This window comes from Sapajus apella, unplaced genomic scaffold (genome assembly GCF_009761245.1).
Source record: "Sapajus apella isolate SASKATOON/1434 unplaced genomic scaffold, GSC_monkey_1.0 scaffold40, whole genome shotgun sequence".
NCBI lineage: Eukaryota > Metazoa > Chordata > Mammalia > Primates > Cebidae > Sapajus > Sapajus apella.
In genome coordinates, this window is record NW_022436980.1 from 9,600,904 (window position 1) to 9,625,852 (window position 24,949).

General features: G+C 37.6%; 1 protein-coding gene across 3 annotated transcripts in view; it reads right to left on the reverse strand.

Moving 5' to 3' along the window:
• Positions 1-3,268: 3,268 nt before the first annotated feature.
• NECTIN3 (nectin cell adhesion molecule 3) overlaps positions 3,269-24,949 on the reverse strand; it is a 138,416-nt gene continuing 116,735 nt past the window's right edge. The window contains exons 8-9 of one of the 3 annotated variants that reach the window (XM_032299155.1): positions 7,568-7,630; positions 3,269-6,787 (exon numbers count right to left, since the gene is read on the reverse strand). In XM_032299155.1, coding sequence (XP_032155046.1) covers positions 6,611-6,787; positions 7,568-7,630 — 240 coding nt within the window. In that variant the 3' untranslated portion in view covers positions 3,269-6,610. Of the gene's footprint in view, positions 6,788-6,822; positions 6,844-7,567; positions 7,631-24,949 lie in introns of those variants that run through there. The other 2 variants (XM_032299152.1, XM_032299154.1) reach the window with 2 other exon arrangements.

Genomic DNA, 24,949 nt, shown 5'->3' on the forward strand with positions numbered 1-24,949 from the left:
ACCCTGCCCATTTTCAACTCATGAAAATGTTGTTTTCCATATATATATATGGCAATAATATTCAAAGCATTTATTCCTCTTAAATTAGGGAAGTTAATCACTTTTAAGATACAGAATGTAACTAGTACTTTTTGATGTAGGGAGGCATGTCATTTGATAGATATCATAACCTCAGCCCTCAAACAGTAACTAGAATATTTTGCGGGAAGGATTAATGGAATGGGTTTACTCATAACTAATGGAATGGAAGATGTTTTTATTTGTCAGTGGTAGTTTCCTCTCTCCCTGAGGCTCAGAGGGAACTTGTACATCATTACCCCAATTGATAATGTATGACAACATTTTTTATGTTCTTCTGAATTGTTTATGTTCCTTTTAATTTTAGTCTACTCTGCTTCAAACTTCTACAGTCAAATTAAAACTTGAGAAGAATAACAAACCCAATAATAGGAAAAACATAGAAATAACCTAATGTTTCATGTATTGAGACTGGAAAGGTAAATGTGGCCTCTCTGTTCTTGCCTCTAACCTTCGTGCAGAGTTAATGTTAACACAAATATAATAAAATGTGTCTGAATTAGTGAGAAGTTTGCAGGGGTGTGATTCTCTTGTACACATGAACTGCAAAATGTTTTCTGAGCTGCAAATTTTTAGTGGCAATTTTTACATACACACAGACATACCCCTAAGAAAGAACAGGCTGTCACTAAGGATAAATGCCAGTTCAACTCTATGCAGCAGGTTGTTGAGTTTAGAGTGGTAAACAGCTCCACTCCACGCTACTGTGAGGGTAGAATAATCTGCAAAATCTTTAACAAATTCTGTTACACTTGATATAATTTCTTTAAATTATTTTGGCATATGTTAATCAGTCACAATACTTACTCTGGGGGTGGTTGCTTAACATCTGACATGTCCTAATCAGGAATACAACTTCAGGGCTGTTAGCATTTGAAAAAAAAAAAAACTCTAGTCACTTCAGAGACTACCACAAAAACTTTATTTGTAACTTAACACCAGAGATTTTGTTAATAAGTAAATGTTTCCAATGGTCAAATTAATAGTGTTAAAGATATGTGGATTAGCCCAAGCGTTGTAGGGCACCCTACTCCTCCCATGAGCAGTATATAAGAATCTGATAAGGCTAGCAGTTTGGGATTCCTAACTTACTCTGTTAGAAGTGAAACTAAGAATTGACTCGCCTGACTGAATCTGCTACAATATTCCTGGATTCACTTCTTTTTTGTATTGCATTTTAGGTTTTGGGGTACTTGTGAAGAACATGCAAGACTGTTGCATAGGTACACACATGGCAGTGTGATTTGCTGCCTTCCTCCCCATCACCTATATCTGGCATTTCTCCCCATGCTATTTCTCCCCAACTCGCCCCCACCCCGGTCCCTCCCCTATTTCCCCCCGACAGATCCCAGTGTGTGATGCTCCCCTCCCTGTGTCCACGTGTTCTCATTGTTCAACACCCACCTATGAGTGAGAACATGTGGTGTTTGATTTTCTGTTCCTGTATCAGTTTGCTGAGAATGATGGTTTCCAGGTTCATCCATATCCCTACAAAGGACATGAACTCATCGTTTTTGATGGCTGCATAATATTCCATGGTGTATATGTGCCACAAAAATGCTCATCATCACTGGTCATTAGAGAAATGCAAATCAAAACTACATTGAGATACCATCTCATGCCAGTTAGAAGGGCGATCATTAAAAAATCTGGAGACAACAGATGCTGGAGAGGATGTGGAGAAATAGGAACACTTTTATACAGTTGGTGGGGGTGTAAATTAGTTTAACCATTGTGGAAGACAGTGTGGTGATTCCTTAAGGACCTAGAAATAGAAATTCCTGGATTTACTTCTAATAACTCTTCTAGGTAGGATAATGTTGGGTTGCACAGAAGGACAGAGTTGGGACTTTTTTAAGCTTACAGAACAGGTTGCATGACTGCTCTGGTGCCTGCTTGCTCATAAACATGCATGATGCAGCTCTTGGTCTAAGACCTGATTTCAGTGTAAAGTACCACCTGGTGAGGTTGGGAGACCTACAGCCCTCACACATTTCTATCTACTGAAGGCTGCCAAAACAACCTAATAATTATGAGTTCCCAAATTGGCAAAGGCCAGGTTATAATGTTCTCTAGCAGAGGAAACCCAATACTTTTGTAGATATAACAATATCAATCCAGACATAGTCAACAGTTGAAATAAGCTTGGAAATAGCAGCTTCTAGTTTAACAGATATGAAACTCCCTGGTCCTGCTATAACATCTACAAATGACTTAACAAGGAAGGGACAGCCTTAGCCAAACACAGGAAGAAGAGAAGCACAGAGCTGAGCCACAAGTGGGGACTGTGATGTTTCTGTTTGATGCTTTTCCATTCTTCTGTCTTTCTGACTTCTTTCCAGTTGTCCAGCATAGGAGTGTTGCCACTCCTGGGAGTTCAATAAAGGTGTAACAAACAGAGCAATGAGCATATTGAAGAACTAAGTTGAGGGAGAGATGTTAGAGAGGTTTGTGCCCACTAAAGTTGAGCCAACTGGGATGAAGTACTTGTAATTTTGGTTGGCTGTTTTCGTAGCTATGGGTAATCTAATGAATATGAGATTCTGAGCATTTGGATTACCCATAGTTAAGTAAAAAAATGAGCATATGTACTTGCTTTCATCTTAATAAACATTTCTGATGGTTTTATTCTATATACTCTCTTATATCTCTGCTTTAAAAATAATTTAAAAACTATATTCCCCACTCCCAAAAGCAGATTTGGGAGAAGTAACAGCCAACTGCTGCTCACCATGCCCTAAGATTGTATGGCAGGGGAGTGTGAGCCTGTGTGTCCCCACAGGAGCTCCAGGGAAGAGGGCAAAACAGGAGTCTGGTTCTACTCCTTGAGATGATTCATGTGAGGTACTTGCCCTAGAACCCAATCCATACTATATACTCAATAATGTTACTTGTTATTAGTAGCAGTTTTTAAAATAAGAGCAAATACTGGTAATAGTAACATGCATTTTCAATTCTAGCTAAAGCCTAAGCAGCTAAAATTCAGATAAAGAGCTTTCCACATGACAATTATTTGTTACAGTAAAAGGAACTTCTCTAACTTGCACTTGGCTATACGTGAATTTGATCAAACTGGAATTTTCATTTTGCCACTTGGTAATCACTAGGGAAACTACAGTACTCTAAATGCTGGCGAGGGCCCTGGACATTTAGGTTCAATATGCAACAATGAGAGAGTCATAGACATTTGTCAGTTTGAAGGAAAATTACAATTCTCCAATTTCCCATTCATTATCATCTTCTTCAACTCTCACCACAATTCTCAGAGGTTGCAAATGATACCCCAGACAGGTTAAGTGACTTGCCTATTTCAATGGCTAGAAAGAGGTGAAGCTGGGAGTACCTGTTCGTTCGATACTTGGTAAATGGTCTACCTTCCAAACTCCAGGGAATGAGGCTTAATAGAAAGCTCTACTGTATATAAAGAATAGCGCCAGAACACCAGTATAGTGCAGGAAAAGAATGATAAATGGAAAACCAAATAGTGAATTTTAGACTACTGTGAAAGGGGTTCCAGGAAATCATTTGCAATAACAGGATGAAGAAACTATCTTGTCCCTATAAGTAAACAAGGCCGTAGGAAAGTAATGGGGAAACCCGTTCATTTAGTTTTCAGCACATTTCTTAAGTATCTATTATGTACATAAAAGCCTGGCCCAGTAAGAATTCTATATTACATGCCCCAAAGAACATGGACTTCTTATACCATTACATCAAGCTAATTGTAGGTGGTGTGCATGCTCTGTTCTTAGTGTGGTGTGCAAAGAACAATGTGATCTGCTACTGTAGCAACAATGCACACTCCTGGAGCTTGGGCTACCTACAAAGTAGGCAATAAATGCTGTGTGTTTAAGGTGAGCATGCACACCCCACCCAGAAATGCAAAGCTGCAACCATAAGTAGATAAGCACTCTGGGGATTTATGTTTCACAGTGTTTTAGTAAACAAGTTATGGGAAGAGTATCTAATATCAGCTGTGGATTATAACCCTAAACCTCAATCACTGACCTTTAAGAATCTAATTTCCAAATTTAAATGGCATTGTCAAGTAGTCTAGTCTCCAAATTTAGAGATCAACAGGCTAATTTTGGATGGCAACTTTTGAAGAGAGGGCTGGCTGATCAAACCCTTTTAAAGCTGCTTTCTATTTAGCCCAGTTTTTAGAGAGAACAAATGGAAGACACCAGGATCAGCTTATAGAACTTACGTGACCTGTGTAAAGGGCCAAGAGCTATATGATCTACCAGTTAGTTAAAGAAGTATCACAGGTGACGCAAAGGCAAAGTAGATATTGAACTCAGTGGCTTCAGGAGAGGTGAGACTACATCCTGCAATTTCTTTTTCATAACTACACTGAGAATTTTAAAAGGTAGACAGAAAGCTCCTCATGAGAAGGAGGGCGCTGAAGACAGGCCACAGGGCTCCTGAGAACCAGTGTTTCCAAATTCCTTTCTCTTATGCAAATGAAGACAGCCACTCCCCTGGGTCTATGGTATGCTTTTGTGAAACTAATTCAACAATTCACTTGCCAGCAGGACCCTGGAAACTATCGCCAACATGTAAGGCACTGACATTTCTAAAGCTTTCTAAAGGAGCTGGTGCACCACATTATTGCCTCCATAACATCCAGGGTTTATGAAACACTTCCTTGTCAAGGAGAGCTCTGATCACAGCCATCATCCTATTGGAAAACAATTGCCAGGATTCCTATACCTTCAGTTACACTAATTCAGTGTTGGTCTTCCAAATAATAAAGTTGAATATATTCTTTGCTACAAAGGGCCGTAAACTCCTACTCTGAGGTAGCACAGTAGCAATGAGCATCCTTGGAATTCACCCTTTGATCCTTACAGCTATAGACTTTAACATTGCTAGTTACCTAGCTAAAGCATTGAGTTGGAATTTAAGCATCCTTTCTCCCAGAGTTGTTAGTCACTCAGGTAAATGGGGGAGAAAATATTTCTGCTGTAAAACTACCTGGATAATTTGATAAAGCATGGCAACTAAAAAAAAAAAAAAAAAAAAAAAGAAAGAAACAGACAAAGAACTAGAGCCAGCACAATATAAATCGTAATGTATCTTTGGCATCTCATTAGAAATCTGTGCTAACATTCTCCTCTACCCTTGAAGTTTAGGTTGCAAATATACACTCTTTCCTAATATATGCAGAGTTTGTAGCATTTTCTATATATTTGACACACCTCTAATCTTCCAGAACACACAGTAAGATGCTTTTCTTAAGATGTGAGGAAGTGATGGACATTCATGTGAAACTGTGTTCCTTCCACCTCTGCTCTTTAATCACCTCATTGTAACTACTACTGTCAATCTCAGGGAAGGAAAGTTAGCAAAGGGAGATGAGAAAACTCAAGACAGACATTTACAGGCACTACAGTGTACAGGGTACCATGGTAGATAAGTCATTATGTTTACTTTTTAGCACCTCTTGACTCTCGGTGACCAGGTAAAGCAGGAGAAGGGATAAAGAACATGTGGGTTTAACAAACATGCCATATTGAAGTGCCTTTTAAGTTTTCAAAATTTTCACCTGCTTTTAAGAGCAGAAGTTATTTCATGGTAACTTTCCAGCAGGCTTTTCTGAGGTAGATAAAACATGGATGATAAGTGATCTGAAGAATGCAGAGGGGGAGGTAAAGACTGTGGCTGGGATTGGTTTGAAAGAAATTTCAGAAGTGAAAGCTGAGCCTGTCATGTAAAATACTAGAGAAAGAAGAACAAGGTTAAAAGCTGTACACCATTTAAACAAGGTTTTTAGAATTTAATAGGTGCAAAATAGGCTAATCTAGCTAGCAAAGAGCAGGACTGTAGGAAGAATGACAAAGCAATAGAAGAACCTTTGTTATACACAGCTAGTCAAGAGTAGGCAGATATAACAGCAAGAGGTATGTATCCCTCGGGACATCAGTGATCAACAAGGAATATATATCATAATAACATGAGGGTTTAAAAGCAACCAGCAGGCTCCAAGTTTTCAACTGCATTTTGCTGCTATTTGGATGAAGAACAAACTTTGCCTCTTTCCTCAGGTATTGTAATTGTATTAAATATGTCAGGGAAATCCAAATCCCAACTAAATAATTAGTGAAATAGATTCTGAACTCATTTTCATGCCCGTGTGAATTACAGATGAACAGGCTAGCATGCCTGAGACCCAACAAAGTTAATAGTACCAGCTGGGGCCTTTCTTTCTGGAGAATCACTGCAGTTATCACAGGCAGATGCTGTACTGTTAAATGAAAATGCCATTGTAGGGCAAATGTTAGTAGTTAAACACCATTGGCACAGAAACACACAAAGCTAGAGTCAAGTTCACAAACACAGCTGGTGGTTAAGAAACCCTTAATGAAGACAAGAAATTTGCTATTGGCTTTGTGTCGTTCATTAAGACTTCCAATACCCTTAGAGTGGGACTGTTCTATATGAGAGACAATTAAATAACTATTGGCCTCAGTCTCTCTCCCCAATCTAAGAATAAACATTTGTTAGAATGCTCATTGGAAAAAGAGAAAAATCACACATAATGTTCTTGTGGGTTGATGTAGATTCTCTTAGCATCGTTTTGATGATGTTTGCTAGGGCTCCGGTCTTGGTAGCACATCTGATTGTAAAGAGGGTACGTCTGCTGACTGCCATCTTCCCCAACTGGATTCTCATCTTCATAGTCAAAACTCCTGCTATTTAGTACATTCTAAAAATTCAAACATTGCTTACATTAGCAGAACAGCTGTTTGCATTTTCCTAGCACTGGTAAAAACAGGCAAGAACAAATTCATTACAGTTTAGTGTCCCTGACTCATTACTCCAAAAACTATTAAATGACAAGGTAAAGTTCAACAACTTATATTTTCCAGTCATTTGTTGCTTATAATATCCTGAATCAGAAAAGTAGCAGCTCCCAAATACAAAATTGTGACTAAGGGGGACTGAGATCAGTTTCAGGTTTTGAAATTTGGAGTTGCTATCAGTTAAGGTAACCTGCAGAAGACTGGGGTTATAAACCTCAGGAGTCTCTCAAGCAAGGCTCAAGCTTGAAATGAATATATGAGATATACAGAGAATTTAACCAACCAAACAAAAGAAACCTCGTCTTAACTCTGGGGAACCGGGGAAAGGACACAGCAAAATGAACTGGCATTTGAACATATGCCTGACAAAACTGAAAACATCTGCCAAATGTCTTGACCTTTCCTTCTGGCTTGACCTTGGGCCTCAGCTAGCACTTATAAAATGAACCCCCCATGATGTTCTGTGGTGTCTCTGGTGCAGACTCTTCTGCCTGGTTATGGGTTTCATAAAACTTGATTACTTCTAAGAGTAAACAAGCTCAAGGAGTTTACTAAATCTTAGCAGAGACACTCAAATAGGGGAAAGATGAACAAAATGAACTTGTATACAATTAAATGATATTTTAATAAGCATGTTAGCTACTAGCTCCACCCGGGCTGATACCCACAACATGGTTACTTACAGAGTGCTGAAGACTGCCAGCTTCACTTTCTTTGAACTGAGTCTGCAAAGGCAAGTGTTCAGGCTGGAAGAAGACACAAAAAGACATGCACTTTAAAACACATGACAAAACATATCAGCCACTAGGATTCCTATTTTTAAAAGAGCCAATCATTTCTTGTTATAAATGTCTACCAACTAAGCAAAATGTTCCACAAGAGTAAGAAAAACAACTATATTTTTTAAAAGTTTCACTTACTCTTTCCTGGCTCATGACTTCCGGAAAGAAGAAAATATAGAGCCGGGCACAGTGTCTCTCTCTTGCCTGTAATCCCAGCAATTTGAGAGGCCAAGGTGGATGGATCACTTGAGACCAGGAGTTCGAGACCAGCCCGGCCAACATGGTGAAATCCCATCTCTAAAAATAAAAAATAAAAAATTAGCTGGGCGTGGTGGTACACACCCGCAATCCCAGCTATTCAGGAGGCTGAGGCAGAAGAATTGTTTGAATCCGGGAAGCAGAGGTTACAATGAGCCAAGATCGTGCCACTGCACTCCAGCCTGGGCTACAGAGCAAGCAAGACTGTCTCAAAAAACAAAAAACCAACAATAACAAAAAAAAAAAAAGGAAGAAAATAACGACAACATCTGCCTCAGAAGTTGTCATGCAAACTTGTTTACGTCTTATATGAGGGAGAGCTCACCACAGAAGGTCTCCTGTCTTTTCTTAGTAGAAGAGTCCGGTATTTCAAATCAGGTAAAAGTGGTTTGGGGGTGGTAATGAGACATTATTTTTTGTCTTTATACATAGATTTAAAGGATATATGATCATCTTTTTCTTGCTTGCTACTCTTCCATCCCTATCCCTACCCTCACCCCACACAGATTATAAAGTGAGTTCATTTTCAAACCTCACCCTAAGAAGAAATTTTTTCAGTTTTCCTCAGCTTGCAAACACATGACTTACCCTTCAGACTTCAGTTCTAATATCATCTCTTTCATGAAGCCTTGCACAACACCCTCAAGCAGACAGAGCCACTCTTTTTTGTGCCTTCATAGCATTTATTATCACAATTATAAGTCTATTTGCTTTTCTCCTTTCCCAGATTGAGAGTGCTGGTCGAAGTGTTTTACAAACATTGTATCAGCTAATCCTCATATGTACAATACTTCTACAAAACTGCTATCTTTATTTTACAGATGACTGAGGCTTAGTTAAGCAAGTTATCTCCAGTCACACAACTGGTAAGTGGTAAATAGCAACTCCAATGTGGCTTTGTCTAATTCCAAATTCTGTATTTTTATGTCCCTGCTTTCATTTTAGTGTCTGGAAAATAGATGTTCCTTCAATATAATAAAATAATGCCTGAATGTCTCCACATGTAGGCATCTGTCAACAAGCTCTGCATTTCACAATCTTTGCTCATACTGTCCCTTTTAGTTTGGAAGGACAAATATTTGGGAATAGAAATTCTACCTATCCATCATGGCCTGACTAAAGTCATTTTATTCAAAGGGCTTGTCCACAGTCCCTGTCAAAGTTAATCTCTTTACTCCTAGTTTTCCTGTTGTTCTTGTTTTATCTCTATTACAGCACACATCATGACTATCTTGTTTTATAGTCCCTAATGTCTGTAACTTTCAGCTCCAGTAAGTAGTGAGCCTTTTTTAGTCATTGCTAATGGTCTAAATGTTTGTGTGCTCCTACAATTCATATGGTGAAACCTAATGGCAATGTGATAGTATCAAAAGGTGGGGCTCCTAGGAGGTGAATAGGATATAAGGGTGGATCTGTCTTAAATGGGAGCAGTACCCTTCTAAGGGACTGAGGAAACTAGAGTTCTTCCCTTCCTTATTAAGTTACAGTGTGAAGACAGCCATCTATCAGAAATAAAACCCCTGCCAGATACTAAATCTGCTGACATCTTGATCTTGGACTTACCAGCCTCCAGAAGTATAAGAAATAAATTTCTGTTGTTAGCTACCTAGTTTATGGTGTTTTGTTACAGAAGCCTGAACAGACTAAGATAGTCATCCTCCTCCATCCCCCTACCTTAGTTTGGGTTTGTGCAATAAGAATAGTTCACTAATGAATTTATTGGAATCTAAACTATTTATCAATTCTTGATATCTTATGTCAACGTTATCTATATTATAAATTATGTGATACGTTCACTCCTCCTTTCATGGTCAGCATAATTCTACAGTGCTTCCCATATGATCAGGTGATATTAGCAGTACACATTGGTAAAAGTCCAAGGCAGGGCCAGTCATACAGGGCCACTGGGGTTTAATGTTTTAATACTTTGCAGTTGCCATCTAAGATTTCTTAATAATTTTACTGTTAATTTCTGTTTTATAAGTGGTCTAATGAGACAAAAGAGCATGCTTCAGAGACTTGTAGGCTAGGCTCACAGGCATCCCTGCCTCCTGCTCTCTGTCTTCAGTTGGTTCTCGGGCACCACTTCCCCATCTTGCTGTCCCAGGTCCTATCTGGTATCCCCCTTGCTATCCCCTCTCCAGTGACTACTGCTGTCCTTGGCTTAGGCAGATGCCTGGGCATTGGTTCAACAGCACATGCCCAGAGTCATGGTGCATACGGCAGGTATCTGGAGGCCATGACTCGGTAAAGATGAATCTCTCATTCACCCCTCCAATCTAGGTACCTCATAATGCCATCTTGACAGCTTTAATTTTTGAACATGGAGCCTGGCATTTTCATTTTGCACTGGGCCTCAGGAATTACGTCGCTGGTCGTGCTCACAGGAAAATACACTTAGGAAAAAAATCTTATATTAAAATCAGCATTTTCATTTGTTTCTTTGCTGTTTATTATTCTTCTTCCATGTAGAGGGGGTGGGTATGAGGTTTTTAAGCCACTAAAAGTGTTAATCCATTTTTTTAAAAGTGGTATCTGGATGTCTTTTAAAAAACTGATTTATAAACTCATTTTCTCCCACTTCAAGTTTCCCTTTATTACAATAATAAAACCTAAATATATTTGTGTTGATTTTTAGAACAAGTCAGTAGAAGTCATCATAACCCCACTACCGCTTTTATCAGCATCAAGGAACCTCTGACAGACATGCCACAGTCTGCTCATATCATTTGCTTCAGCAGTCCCTCATGTCTAACAGTATGACTTAAATTCCAAGTCTGACACTTATAGAAGAGAAAAGCAATTTAAGTGATGTTCTGAGCAACTTTGGCTTCCAAGAAGTAAATAATAGCTACCAAATGGAGGGCAACCAAAGATTTCTGGTGGTCGTTTCTATTCCTTAATAGTAGTACAATCATGTGGAAACGTTAAAAAAAAGGAAAAGAGATCTTGAACATACCCTCTGATAATAACATGGTCCTTGCCTACTCTTCATGGTAGTGTGAGGGAAAGCAGGGGTACAGTCAACACTGGAAGGGAGCATATTGTAGAAACACAGTGTTTATGGTTTCAAGAGTTCAAGGGAATATTTGGTTAGAAGATGTGCTGTTCTGTTTATGCTCTAAAATTCCAAATGGCAAATTTAACACAACCAGAAGATAAATTATCATTCACACTTTGCTGACAACCCTGGGTTAAGACCTGCATTTGGTCATCACCTGTTAAATGTGGTAACAAGTTTCAAGTCCTGGAAGCCAACAATGCAGTGTCATAAGTAACAATATAGCAAATATTAAGTTAATAGTATTTGGGAACTACAGAAGTAAAAAAATCTGTCTATTCTGCTTCAATACAAACAGATTTTAAAGAGCCATAGCTTTATGAATAATAACACTGCTGCCTTTTTCTCATGGTAGAAGATTATAAAAAATAGCCAGAAGTGGTACATTTGACAATAAAGGACAAGAAGGAAAGTTCTCAAAACTGAACAGGAAAAAGTGGTGCCTGGAAACTTCACATGCACTGACTAGACAATAAATGAATGGATAAGTTCCTCTTCTCTATCCCATATTCTGAATCTTCATCATTAAATCATTGTTACTTTTGTAATACAACATTTAATAAAATTGTATATGGAGACAAGGACCCAACACACCCTAGAAAAGGTTCTGCATTAGGGAAGCGGGGCTATGGAAAGCATTATGTATCTGTTTCTACACTGTGTGGCTATGTAATCTCTGACAAGATTTGTGACATTGGCTCAATACATAAGGAACTTAATCTAATGACAGATGAGTATGTGCTCTGTCAATCCACAGACCACCTGAAATGTTGTATATACTAGCTTCTCTTTTTATTTAACCAATTTTATTTTTTAGGGGTTTTAAGTTTATAGAAAAGTTCAGTGGAACATACAAATAATTCCCACATATCCCCTGCCCCCATCCCACAAACTCCACAACTATGAACATGCTTGTACCACAGTGGTACATACATATGTTACTGAGGTACATTTTCACACATCATCACCTTAAGTTTATAGTTTACATTAGAGTTCACTCTTAGTGTTGTACCTTATTTGGGTTTTAACACATGGATCATGATATGGATCTACTCTTGTAGTATCACACAGAATAATTTCACTGGCCTGAAAATCTCCTGTGTTCCGCCATCCTCCCTACCCACCCAACCCATTGCAATAACTTACCTTCTTACAGTCTCCATAGTTTTGCTTTTTCCACAGTATCATATAGTTGAAATCATTCAGTATGTAGCTTTTTCAAATTGGTTTCTTTCACTCTGTAATATGCATTTAACATCGTCCCATGTCTTTTCATAGCTTGATGGCTTATTTCTTTTTAGCACTAAATAACATTCCATTGTCTGGATATACTAATTTATTCATTCACTTGCATATTGGTTACTTCCAAGTTTTGGAAATTATGAATTGAGCTGCTAATAAACATTCAGGCGCAGGTTTTGTATGAACATGTTTTCACATCATATGGGTAAATGTTGAGGAGTGTGATTTGCTAGATTGTATGGTAAGGGTATGCTTAATTTTTGTTGTTTTTCTGTAAAGACAGAGTCTTTTTCCATCACTCAGGCTGGAGAGTAGTGGTACAATCATGGCTCGCTGCAGTCTCAAACTCCAGGATGTTGACTGTGGGTTATGATTATCATAGATGACTCTTATTATAATATTTTTAAGTATGGTCCTTCAATACCTAGTTTGTTGAGGGTTTTTAACATGAAGCAATGTTGATTTTCATCAAAAGCCTTTTCTGTATCCATCGAGGTGATCATGTGGTTTTTGTTTTTAGTTCTGTTTTATGTGATGAATCACATTTATTGAGTTCCATTATATTGAACCAACTTTGCATCCCAGGAATAAAGCCTAGTAGATTGTGGTGGATTAGTTTTTTGATTTCCTGGTGGATTTTGTTTGCTAGTATTTTGTTGAGAATTTTTGCATCTATGTTCATCAAGGATATTGGCCTGAAGTTTTTTTTGTTGTTGTTGTTGTCACGTGTGTGCCAGTGGGGGAGGCGAGCTCTGTGTGTGTGCACTGGCAAGGAAGTAGGGGAGTCGTGGGGCATGAGTGTGTCCTGGCAATGTGGTGAAGAGAGGCTGTGGGTAGCCTGGTGCATGTCAGTGGAGGCCAGTCTGCTGGAGGTCTGCGACAGCTGGGCACAGTCTGCTGGTAAAGGAGCTATTATGCAGGCCTCAGGAAGCACCCTGGTTGGGTATTCAAAGTTGTGTGGCAAGCAGGCGCAGCCAGACTGGGAGAGGCCGGAAGAGAGGAGAGCATTCAGATCAGACCAGCCCCATCCCAAGGGCAAGATTGTCCTGCTCTGTCCAGATACAACAGTCGCCCTAAGGCTAAAGTTTCCTAGGGGATCATGGCAAGTCTTGAGAAATGAGCACCCTTGGCCATGCCCCACTGTATCTATTCCCACACCAAGCCCTCTGGTTTCCATACAGGCTGGGGTGCTGTCCCTGTCACCTCTTGAAGCAGCTTTTCCTACCAGCTCAAGGGTCTGTGGAGGACATGGTTCTCCTCCTGCTAGGATCCCAGAGGTCCAAGGCAAGAGTGAGCCACTCCTACCTCTTCACCAGGAGTCACTGGGGGTTAGAAACAAGTCCTGGTGCTCAGCCACCCTGTGCGGAGTTCCCAGCTTCCTCTCCCTTCAGCCCAGTCCCAGCCTCCTCCCTCCATCCACTCTCAATTCCTTCCCTCTTAAGATTTTCTAGGAGTGTGCTAGCCTTCCCAATGTTCTTGTCTCTCAGCAGCAGATGTTCCTCCTTGCTGCATCTAGTTGACTATCTTGAATATGGAATCTTATTTATCTTAGTACCTTCTCTGAGCCAACAAATAAACCAGAGCCTCTCCTCTGTAGTATGTATTAGATTTCATCCTGTTTCCATGTAGATAATACCTTAAAATCCCACCAGCAGAGCTTTCAGAATTAAGGTTTATTCTCACTGATGACGGAACTAAGGTTTCAAGTTGCTATTGTCACAGGGCATAAAATAACCCTAAACACTCTCCTGGCTCTGGCAGTGAAAAACCTTCAAGCTACAGTTCCATTTGGAACCAATGTTCCTGGTGCCAAATTTAAGTCTCTTTAATCTTCTATTTTCTTTCATAATTTCATCCCCAAAGCTCTGTACTTCCTTCCTTAGAACTATACTTCTCTTTTACCCTAACTCACTGCAATCTGTAAACCTTAAACAATGATATTTTTAAAACACACTCTCCTACCTTCTCACACTTTTCCCTAGCCCCTTATCGCCAATTGCTATCACCAACTGATAAGTACCTCTTCCAGGATTTTCTTAAACCTAGAGAGCAGAATTCCTTCTAGTGACCACCTGTATAGTCACAATCGCCTTCCCATCAAGGACTTTGGCATGTAGATTACTCTTCTGCATTCTGTTTGGGTCATTTTGAGGGACCTGGATGTTCACAAAGATGACTCATCTTATGCCTCCATCTCACTCTTTTTTGGCTTTTCTCCTCACTTCAGCAAATCACTCCCACACCTTCAAGAATTTCCATATCATTTCCTTATCTTGCAACTCTCTTTTCTCGCCACTGATTCTTTCCTCCTGGAATACAAGCATGTTTGAGCTTCTCCTATCTTAAAAATGAAATGAAACAGTAATCTTTTAAAACTTCAACTTCCTACATTTTCAAAGGCCCTTAACTTACCTCTGAAAACCTTACGTTGACAAAATACTTTAAACTCACAACCTTTCTGATGAAGGACCATCCCTCTTCCTTCAGTTCCTATGGCTGTGAGTGAAGATACACTAAGCACCCTACCTCACACCTGACGTATAACTGGTCTGTCCTCCACTGCTGCCTTCCAATTCAAGCAGTTTCCCAGCTTCCCTGTCACATCCCTGGGTAATTTTCCATTACCACATACTAGACATAATTAAATATTTTAATGTGCACTCACTGTTTTTTAAGGAGAGAGTAGATTATATGAAGAATGCATGAATAATTATTACTTAATTACTTTGATTCTTCCTGAACTCCTGTGTCATGTCTTAGAAAAAAGGAACAAATTACTATATACTGCTCTCTTATGTCTGTCAAGAAACTCTGAACCCAAGTTATCATACAACATTTTACACTACTTTTTCCTTTTTAGTTTACCTCTATTTGTGCTTCTGTTATCCTCCTAATTCCACTGTTGACCAAGGGAATTGTCTCTCTTTTCTTTACTCACCCACCAGAACTTGAGATTAATACTGAGGATTTTTGTTGAAATTATTTTTCATTCAATGCTAAACAGAGAGATTTCTGGAATTACTGGATCATAAAAAAACCTAGTCATTTTCTCTGAGCTGAGTCTTTGTTCTACGACCTTCCTACTTATTGCCCTGGTTTATTTTCTACAAGATGTTCTGCATTTATCTGTTGGCATTTTCCCTCTCTTCTTCTTTTAACTCCACATGGCATTGTAAAAGATTTCATTTGATTGACATACCTTGCCCTAATCCTTCTTCCTTATACTGACAAGTGATACATTTTTACTTCTGCTTCCAGTCATGATGAAGAACTAATACCAGACTAACCTTCTTGTCATAAACTAATAGAAAATTGGACAACATATATAAAAAGACAGTTTTCAGACACTGGACAACTATGTTGTATAGGATTGGGATCCCAGAGAATGGAAAAATACATACACACAAAATATATGCACACATGCGCGTGCACACACACACACACACATGCACATGTGTTATCTTTTGATAACTTTTTTTTTGGTGGCATAAGAAGAGAAAAATTCAAGAAGAGCACAGGATCTTGCTGAACTGAGGAAACAGAGTTCGGCATTCAGGAAAGTTGAGGTGCCTGAAATGTGTGGGACAGGGTCCTGAAAAAGAGAAAGATATGCATAGATAAAGCTCCAGAAATCTGCATGAGAGTTTCCTTGGTTGAATACTATGCTGGGTGTGCACAGAGCAAAGAATAACTGTTGGAGAAAGAAAATTTGCTAGGGAGCTGTTATCTTAACAATTACCAGAACTTTATTAGAGTTGAGTGACACTTATGATCCAACCAGCTGAAGTAGAAAATCCTCATTGAACATATGAGACATCCAGCAGAGACCCAGATTCACATCTTAGAAGGCTAAAGTAGCTTTAGAAGATAGGCTATTCTAGAACCATCCTAATAAATCTTAAAAACAAACTTCCAGAAGATGAGGTTGATCTTGAAGTAAATTAACTGATTTCCAGAAAATAACTGAATTCTTATTAAGAAGTAAGAGTAAAATTCAAACAATTGAAAACATAACATTCACAATGTCCAGCATCCAATTAAAATATACTAACCGGCTGGGTACAATGGCTCACGCCTGTAATCCCAGCACTTAGGGAGGCCAAGGCGGGCGGATCACGATGTGAAGAGATTGAGACCATCCTGGTCAACATGGTGAAACCCTGTCTCTACTAAAAATACAAAGATTAGCTGCGCGTGGTGGCACACGCTGTAGTCTTGGGAGGCTGAAGCAGAAGAATTGCTTGCGGAGGCTGCAGTGAGCAGAGATCCAACCACTGCACTCCAGCCTGGCAATAGAGCAAAACTCTGTCTCAAAAAAAAATGTACTGACCATGATTAAAAAAAAAAATGGGGAAAAAAATAAGTATGTAGAAACTAAATCCAGAAATAACATGTCTTAGTCTATTTTGTGTTGCTATAACAGAATACCACAGACTGGGTAATTTGTAAACAATATAAGTTTATTTGGCTCATGAAGGCTGGGAAGTTCAATATCAAGGTGCTACTATCTGGCAAAGGCCTTCATGTTATATCATTCTATGATGGAAAGCAGAAGTCCAAGCAAGCACGTAATGCAGAGAGAAAAGTGGGGCTGGAATCTGGAGATAACTAACCCACTTCCAAGATAATGGCATTAATCTATTAATGAAGGCAGAAGGTGATTAGATCAACAGTACTACAAGAGCAATTAAATTTCAACAGGAGGTTTAGAGGGGATATTCAAAGCATAACATGACAGATACGATGGAATTAGCAGATTAAATCTTTAAAATGGCTATTATAAATATGTTTAAGGCTATAAAGGAAAACATGAACACAACATGAGTGCTCACAACTACAAAAAAGAATCAAAGACAACTTTAGAGCTAGAAAAAAATACAATATCTGAAAAGGAAAAAGTTACTGGATGGCCTTAGTAGCAGAGTAGACACTGCAGAAGAAAAAATCACTATACTTAAAGGCAGAAACTATCAATACAAAAGAACAGAGGGAAAAAAGGCTGAAAAAATTGAATATGGCCTTAGTAATCTGTGAGATAACATCAAAAAAGTCTACCATTTGTATAACTGGAATCACAGAAGGAAGGAAAAACTACAATATTTAAAGAACTGCCAAAATTTTCCAAATTATATGAAATATATAAACCTACAATTCTGTGAAGCTCAATGAACCCCCACAAGGATAAACATAAAGAAAGCCACTCCAACACCTTTCAAAATATAATTGCTAAAAAGTAACAATAAAGAGGATAGCAAAGATGTAGCTAGAGGGAATAAGAAGACATAATACAATCAGAGAATAAAGCATTATCACTGGCTTCTCACTAGAAGAAAAAAGGAGTATAAAAGACAATACAACTACCATTTTAAAGTGATGAATGAGAAAGAAAAAAACCTATAATTCTATATCCCACAAAATCTTCAAAAATAGGCTAGGCATGGTGGCTCATGCCTGTAATCCCAGCACTTTGGGAGGCCAAGGTGGGCGGATCACGTGAGGTTAGGAGTTCGAGTCCAGCCTGGCCAAAATAGTGAAACCCCATCTCTACCAAAAATACGAAAAAATAAGCCGAGCATGGTGGCGGGTGCCTGTAATCCTAGCTACTTGGGAGGCTGAGGCAGAAGAATCACATGAACCTGGGAGGTGTAGGTTGCAGTGAACTGAGACCGTGACATTGCACTCCAGCCTGGGAAACAAGAATGAAACTTCATCTAAGAAAAAAGTGAAATAAAGGAAAAACTGTCTTATCAGTATATCTGTACTATACAAATTGTTATGGAAAAGTTATTCAGGTTGAAGAAAATGGACTCCAAACATAACTTTATCAGTTTGTACAATTTTTAAAAAGATACATTATGGTTTAAAACAAAAATAGCAATAATGTATTGTCGGGTTTATAACATAGGGAGAAATAAAATGCATAAGATGATAAGGAAAAAAGGAAAGAAACTGAAATGTATATTAAAATTCATCCAATATATATGAAGTAGTAGTATGTGATATTAAGGTAGATAGTAATATGTTAAAAATGTGTATGCTAAACTCTAGATAACAATAACAGTAATAACAAAGTGGTAAACCTAATAATTCAATAGACTGGATTTAAAAATACCAAATCACTCAGCTAAATTAAAAGAAGGCAGAAAAAGTGAAAAAAAAAAAAAAGACAAAGATCCAGTGGGACAAACAGAAGACAAATAACAAGATGATGGACTTAAGCCCAACCGCAGCAATAGATAAGTTAAGTAAAAATGGCAATAAACAAGACAATATCCAACTATATATGACCAATATGAAAATCATTGTAAATATGTAAGAAATGTATTGGTTAAAAGCAAAGGGATGGAAAAACACACACTATGCACAAATCATCAAAAAAAGTTTGAAAACCAGAGTAGCTATAGTAATATCAGACAAAGTAACTTTAGGACAGAAAATTACCAGAAATAAAAAGGATCTTTCATAAATGATAAAAGGATCAGTTTATCAAGAAGACATTACAATCCTAAATGTGTACACATTCAGTAAGAGAGCTACAAAAATATATGAAAAACTGACAGAACTAAAAGGAGAAAAGGACATATTCACAAATGTAGAACATAACACTCCCATCTTAGTTCTATAGAAATGAAAAGGGAAAATCAGTAAATATTTATAAGACTTGAACATCACTATCAATCAACTTGACCTAAGTAACATTTATAGAATACCACATCCCACAATGGCATAACATACGTTAGTTTCAGTATACATGGAACATTTACTAAGACAGACCATATGCTGGGTCTTTAAAGAAGTCGCAATATACTTAAAAGATTGAAGTCAAACATATTTTCTAACCATAAAAGAACTGATAGCTTCTGCACAGCAAAAGAAACAATCATCAGAGTGAACTGGCAACCAACAGAATGGGAAAAAGTTTTTGCAATCTACCCATCTGACAAAGGACTTACATCCAGAATTTACAAAGAACTAAAACAGGTTTGCAAGAAAAAAAACCAACCAACCCATTCAAAAGTGGCGGCAGGATATGAACAGACACTTTTCAAAAGAAGACATATATGAGGGCAACAGACATATGAAAAAATGCTCATCATCACTGGCCATCAGAGAAACACAAATCAAAACTACAGTGAGATACTATCTCACACCAGTTAGAATGGCGATCATTAAAAAATCTGAAGACAACAGATGCTGGAGAGGATGTGGAGAAATAGGAACACTTTTACACTGTTGGTGGGAGTGTAAATCAGTTCAACCATTGTGGAAGACAGTGTGGCGATTCCTCAAGGACCTAGAAATAGAAATTCCATTTCACCCAGCAATCCCAGTACTGGATATATACCCAAAGGATTATAAATCGTTCTATTATAAAGACACATGCACATGTATGTTTATTGCAGCACTCTTAACAATAGCAAAGACTTGGAACCAACCCAAAAGCCCATCAATGACAGACCAGACAGGGAAAATGTGGCACATATACACCATGGAATACTATGCAGCCATAAAAAATGATGAGTTCGTGTCCTGGGTAGGCACATGGATGAACCTGGAAACCATCATTCTCAGCAAACTGACAGATGAACAGAAAATCAAACACTGCATGTTCTCACTCATAGGCAGGTGTTGAACAATGAGAACACATGGACACAGGGAGGGGAGCATTACACACTGAGGTCTGTGGGGGGGACTAGAGGAGGGACAGTGGGGGGTAGGGAGTTGGGGAGGGATAACATGGGGAGAAATGCCAGATATGGGTGATGGTGATGGAGGCAGCAAACCACATTGCCATGTATGCACCTATGCAATAATCCTGCATGTTCTTCACATGTACCCCAGAACCTAAAGTGCAATAAAATATATATACATTTAAAAAAAAAGAATTGATGAAAAATCAATAAATAAAACATTTGAAAATTCCAAAATGGCCAGGCGCGGTGGCTCAAGCCTGTAATCCCAGCACTGTGGGAGGCCGAGGCGGGTGGATCACGAGGTCAAGAGATCGAGACCATCCTGGTCAACATGGTGAAACCCCGTCTCTACTAAAAATACAAAAAAATTAGCTGGGCATGGTGGCGCGTGCCTGTAATCCCAGCTACTCAGGAGGCTGGGGCAGGAGAATTGCCTGAACCCGGGAGGCGGAGGTTGCGGTGAGCCGACATCGCGCCATTGCACTCCAGCCTGGGTAACAAGAGAGAAACTCTGTCTCAAAAAAAAAAAAAAAAAAAAAAAAATTCCAAAATGTTTGGAAAATAAATGTGTTTCTAAATAACTCATTGAGCAAAGAAGAAATAAAAGAAAAACTACAAGATATTTTAAACTGAATAATAATATCTTAAAAAACCAAAGTTTGCATAATTTCAAACAAAGAAGTGCTCAAAGGAAACTTTATACTTTAAATGCTTATATTATAAAAGAAGAAAAGACTCAAATTAATGATCTAAGCTTCTTAAGAAACTGAAACAAGAAGAGCAAATTAAATCCAAAGAAAGTAGGAAAAAAAAAAAGTGAAAAATCAATAAACAAGCAAACAAATAAACATTGGAGAGAATTAATAAAAACAACAGCTGTTTCTTTGAAAAGATTAATAAAATGGGAAAACTTCTAGCAAGAAATATGGAGAAAACACAATATCAAAATGAACAAGATGATGTTACTGCTGATCCCATATAAATTGAAAGGTTAAAAAAGTGTACTATGAAAAATTTGATGCCAATTAATTTTGACAACTTAGATGAAACAAATAAATATATTGAAAGACACAATTAAAATCCTTCCACAAAGAACCTCCAGGCCCAGATGAGATCACTAGCAAATTCTACCAAACATTTTAAAGAAGGATTAACAGTGCTCTTAAAAATTATTTCAGCAAATGGAGAAAAAGAGAACATCTCTGTAACTTTTATGAGATTAACATCATCTGGATACTAGAACCAGACAAAGATATTATAAAAAAAACAAAAAATGTTTTTTTCTTCACACCTTAAAACTTTAAACCAAAATGGTGCTCAATAGATGAATGAATAGAAAAAATTATAGTATATTCATAAAATGAGACACTTCTCCAGCAATAAAAGAAATTTTATTCATGAAATAACATGGGTGAGTCTTAAAAACATTATACTGAGCAAAATAAATTGGACACAAAGGAGCACTTTGGGATTCCATTCATGTGAGGTTCTTTTAAAATGGCATAACTAATATATTGTGATAGAAATCACATCAATGGTTGCCTGAGATCGGAGGTGTGTTGGATGACAGTGGTGGTAGTGATGTGATGGCAGAGGGTATACGTGAGAAAGTTTTCAGGTGATGGAAAAGTTCTTGTTTGGGGCAACGGTTACATCAATGTATACATTTGGCATAATGTACAATTAAAATACGGTATTATGTAAACTGTAACTCAACAAAGTTAAAAAAACCTTTATGTTGTTATTTTATTATAATTACTCCATTTTGGAGAAACATGGGTAGGGAGATGAAGTAAACTGAGAAGTCATTGACATAGTATGGAATCTACTATGATAAAAGTACATATTAACTAAAGGAGTAACACATAAGTAACTGGCCCCCATTATAATTCACAAAATATGGATCCTTCAAGGCATATAGTCTATTACCCTCATATCTATTAAGTACCTCTCTAAAATAATTAATATAATATTATTAAAACTCTGAACCAAAGGTTGATTTCCCTTTCACGTTCTAAAATAGTTATGAGAGGGGTCGACCATCTTTCAGGATCAGCAACTGTAACAACTGTGCTCTAATCAGGTAAAATTTACAACATTAATTGGGCAGTTGTTCAGTGAGACACATAATTGTTAGTATTCTCCAAGATAATTACACATATGGGTATGCTAGTCACATGAATGTCTCTTATTATTATAGCAGACCCTTAATATTCATGGATTTAACATTGCTGGTTCCAAGCATTCATGAGTAAGCTTAAAATGTTTATGACAGGTAGTAATTTGTAATTTTGTTGAGACATAAATTGGAATCAAGACCTTGGAGGTTTTCATTATGAGGCTAATCTAGCTATACCCATCTCTCAAGGTGTCTTTTATTCTCAACTCTTACATATGAGTTTTATAAATGATATGGGTATTTAGTAATGTAGAGTTTCTCAAAATTCTATGAAGTATTCTCTGTCTGTGAATGTCAACAGTGTTGCTGTATTATTAATCAACTTTTTTCTTTAAATTTGAAATTTTGTCTTTATTTTTTAAGTTCTTAGTTCTCTAATATCTATAATCAGCTGTGATCAATGCAGACTCCCACCACATATTACACAAGTTAAATGTGTCAAGTCTGCCTGGATCTTATTCCCTAAGACTTGAGATTAATTTGCTTACAGTTCCTCTAAACCAATGTCTTCTGTCGATGTATCCCACCCCATAAATCCTCTCCTGTTGACTCACTAAGAGAATGACAGAGAGATTTTCTTCCACACCACACATGCTGCTATCAGAGTATGTGTTCAGTAAACACATAGTGAAATATTATCAATACTTAAGAACTGACTCCCACTTTTAGTGAGAGGTCCCCACAGATATCTTGGGTATTACATTATTTTGAGAAACCTGTGCCAATTGGACTAGAAATCTTGAGGTCTGAATGACTACTTGCAAAGAACAGGGCAGAGAAGGGTCTGAGATGGTTCATGGGAAGGGACTGAATGCTGTGAAAAGCGTAGATCCTTGGGACTTAGGAATCTTTTACAGATAGACTGGAGGAGAGGCTCTAGCATTAAAAGAAGAGGGCAAGGGAACACAGAAGTTGGCTTAATAATGGCAACATAATTAAAACTGACATCATTGCACTCAGCTTAGGTAAAACTACAACTTATAAGAACTGACAAAACGATTTTTCCCCTACTACCTCCCTTATCCATTAGCTAAGATTCTTTTTTAATTTTTTACTATACAATCTCAGGCTAAAGGCTTCAATTGCAAATGTTTCAGAGATTTAACGTATCAATATAATTACACTTTCCCGAAAGTATAATATAGCCAAGTTTTATTATAGCCAAGATTTATAGTAAGACAAGCACTGTTTAAGATGCTTTGGTTAGGCAATATCATTGTCCCCATATCACAGATGAAGAAACTGAGGCTTAGAATGATTGAGCAATGCTTCCAAGTACCTAGAGCTAAGATTCAAAGTCATATTTATGTAACTCCAAAGTGTGTGTCTTAAACCATCACATACAACTTCTCATCTTGAGTATATCTAGTCTGTTTCCAAAACGGGGCTGAAAAGCAATAAAGACAATGAACATTTGAAAGGGCACATGGCATATAAGTGAGGACAAAGACTAGTGATGCTCAATACTGGTCAGCCTTGCCACCAGCTCTGGTTTATCTTCATCTATATGAGTCAAAATTACCTCACCTCCTGCTTGAGCTCTAGCCTCAATTAAAATAAAACAAAGGCAGGGCTTTTCTCAAGTCCAGGGCTGAACACACAGTGGTCACTTGTTGTAAGATAACACCTTAAAACTTTACTAGGAGAGCATTTCCCCTCTCTTTTTGAGTGTTTGTTTATACCCACAGTGATATAGTTAGTGCAGCACCTCAAAATGCAATGTCTAGTCCCCTGATTTATAATATAATAGATGGTAATGAGGCAGTTAAAGAAGAAATAACTATAGAAAGAAAGTCCTCATGGAAAACTTTTCAAATATAGGCTAAAATAATGAGGTTTATTTGCAAGATAGAAGAATATTGGATATTTTATCCCACAAGGTAGCACTGTATTTTTCTCATGTCACCACAGAACTGTAACAGCTTAGTTGTTGAAAATGCTGTCTTAATCAAAAGAAAGGCAGTGTTTCTTCTTATCACTGGTAAATAAATTTCATTACTTTTACTGAGTATACATTCTAGGATTTAATTTTTCAAAGCAAAATTTGATATGACATGCTTTAATGAAATTTCTTATCTTGGTTAATGGTCTTGTTTAATTCTTATATTAAAATACACAAGAAAGTGATATTTTACCTAAATTGTAATATGTATGCAAAGCAAAGTATCTAATTAAAGCAGATAGATGGTAAAGGTGATGAATTGGTTGCAGGTAAATGATAGCAAAATATAATTCCAAATTGTTCTTAATCATAAATCCTAACCATTTCTGGGGTACAAATGTACATATGCACTATTTTCTACAACTAACAAATGCCTACACATTTTAACATCAGAAAACCATACTGTCATTTTCACAAGGGGCATCTCTGCTTTTCAATGCCATGCCCTAATTGTACCTAATTATCCACTCATACCATTTTATCTCCAAATTTTCCCATAAGGTAAACCTCAATTTCATCCATACACCCAAACACCCTCAAAGATATTAACTGCCTTTTCAGTATCAAGCACAGTACTGCCACAAAGCCAACAAATACATAAATATTACGTATCATCATACTACTACATAGTATCTTAAAAAATGCACAACTTAAAACATGTGTTCTCAGAGAAGCAATGCCAAAAATCATTCCATTACTAACTTAGATGTTGTAATGATCAAAATTTTACATGCTAAAATAAAAACCAAAATTGAATTCCTCTCTAGAGATCATGAACATGGGCCTTCCCAAATCTCTTATTTAATCTAGCATGTAAGTTCCTTCTTGCTTTCATGTCTTCCTTATCTGCATGTGTCATAAACAGCAATTAGAGAAAAATTAGATACATATTTTTAACTAATAAATA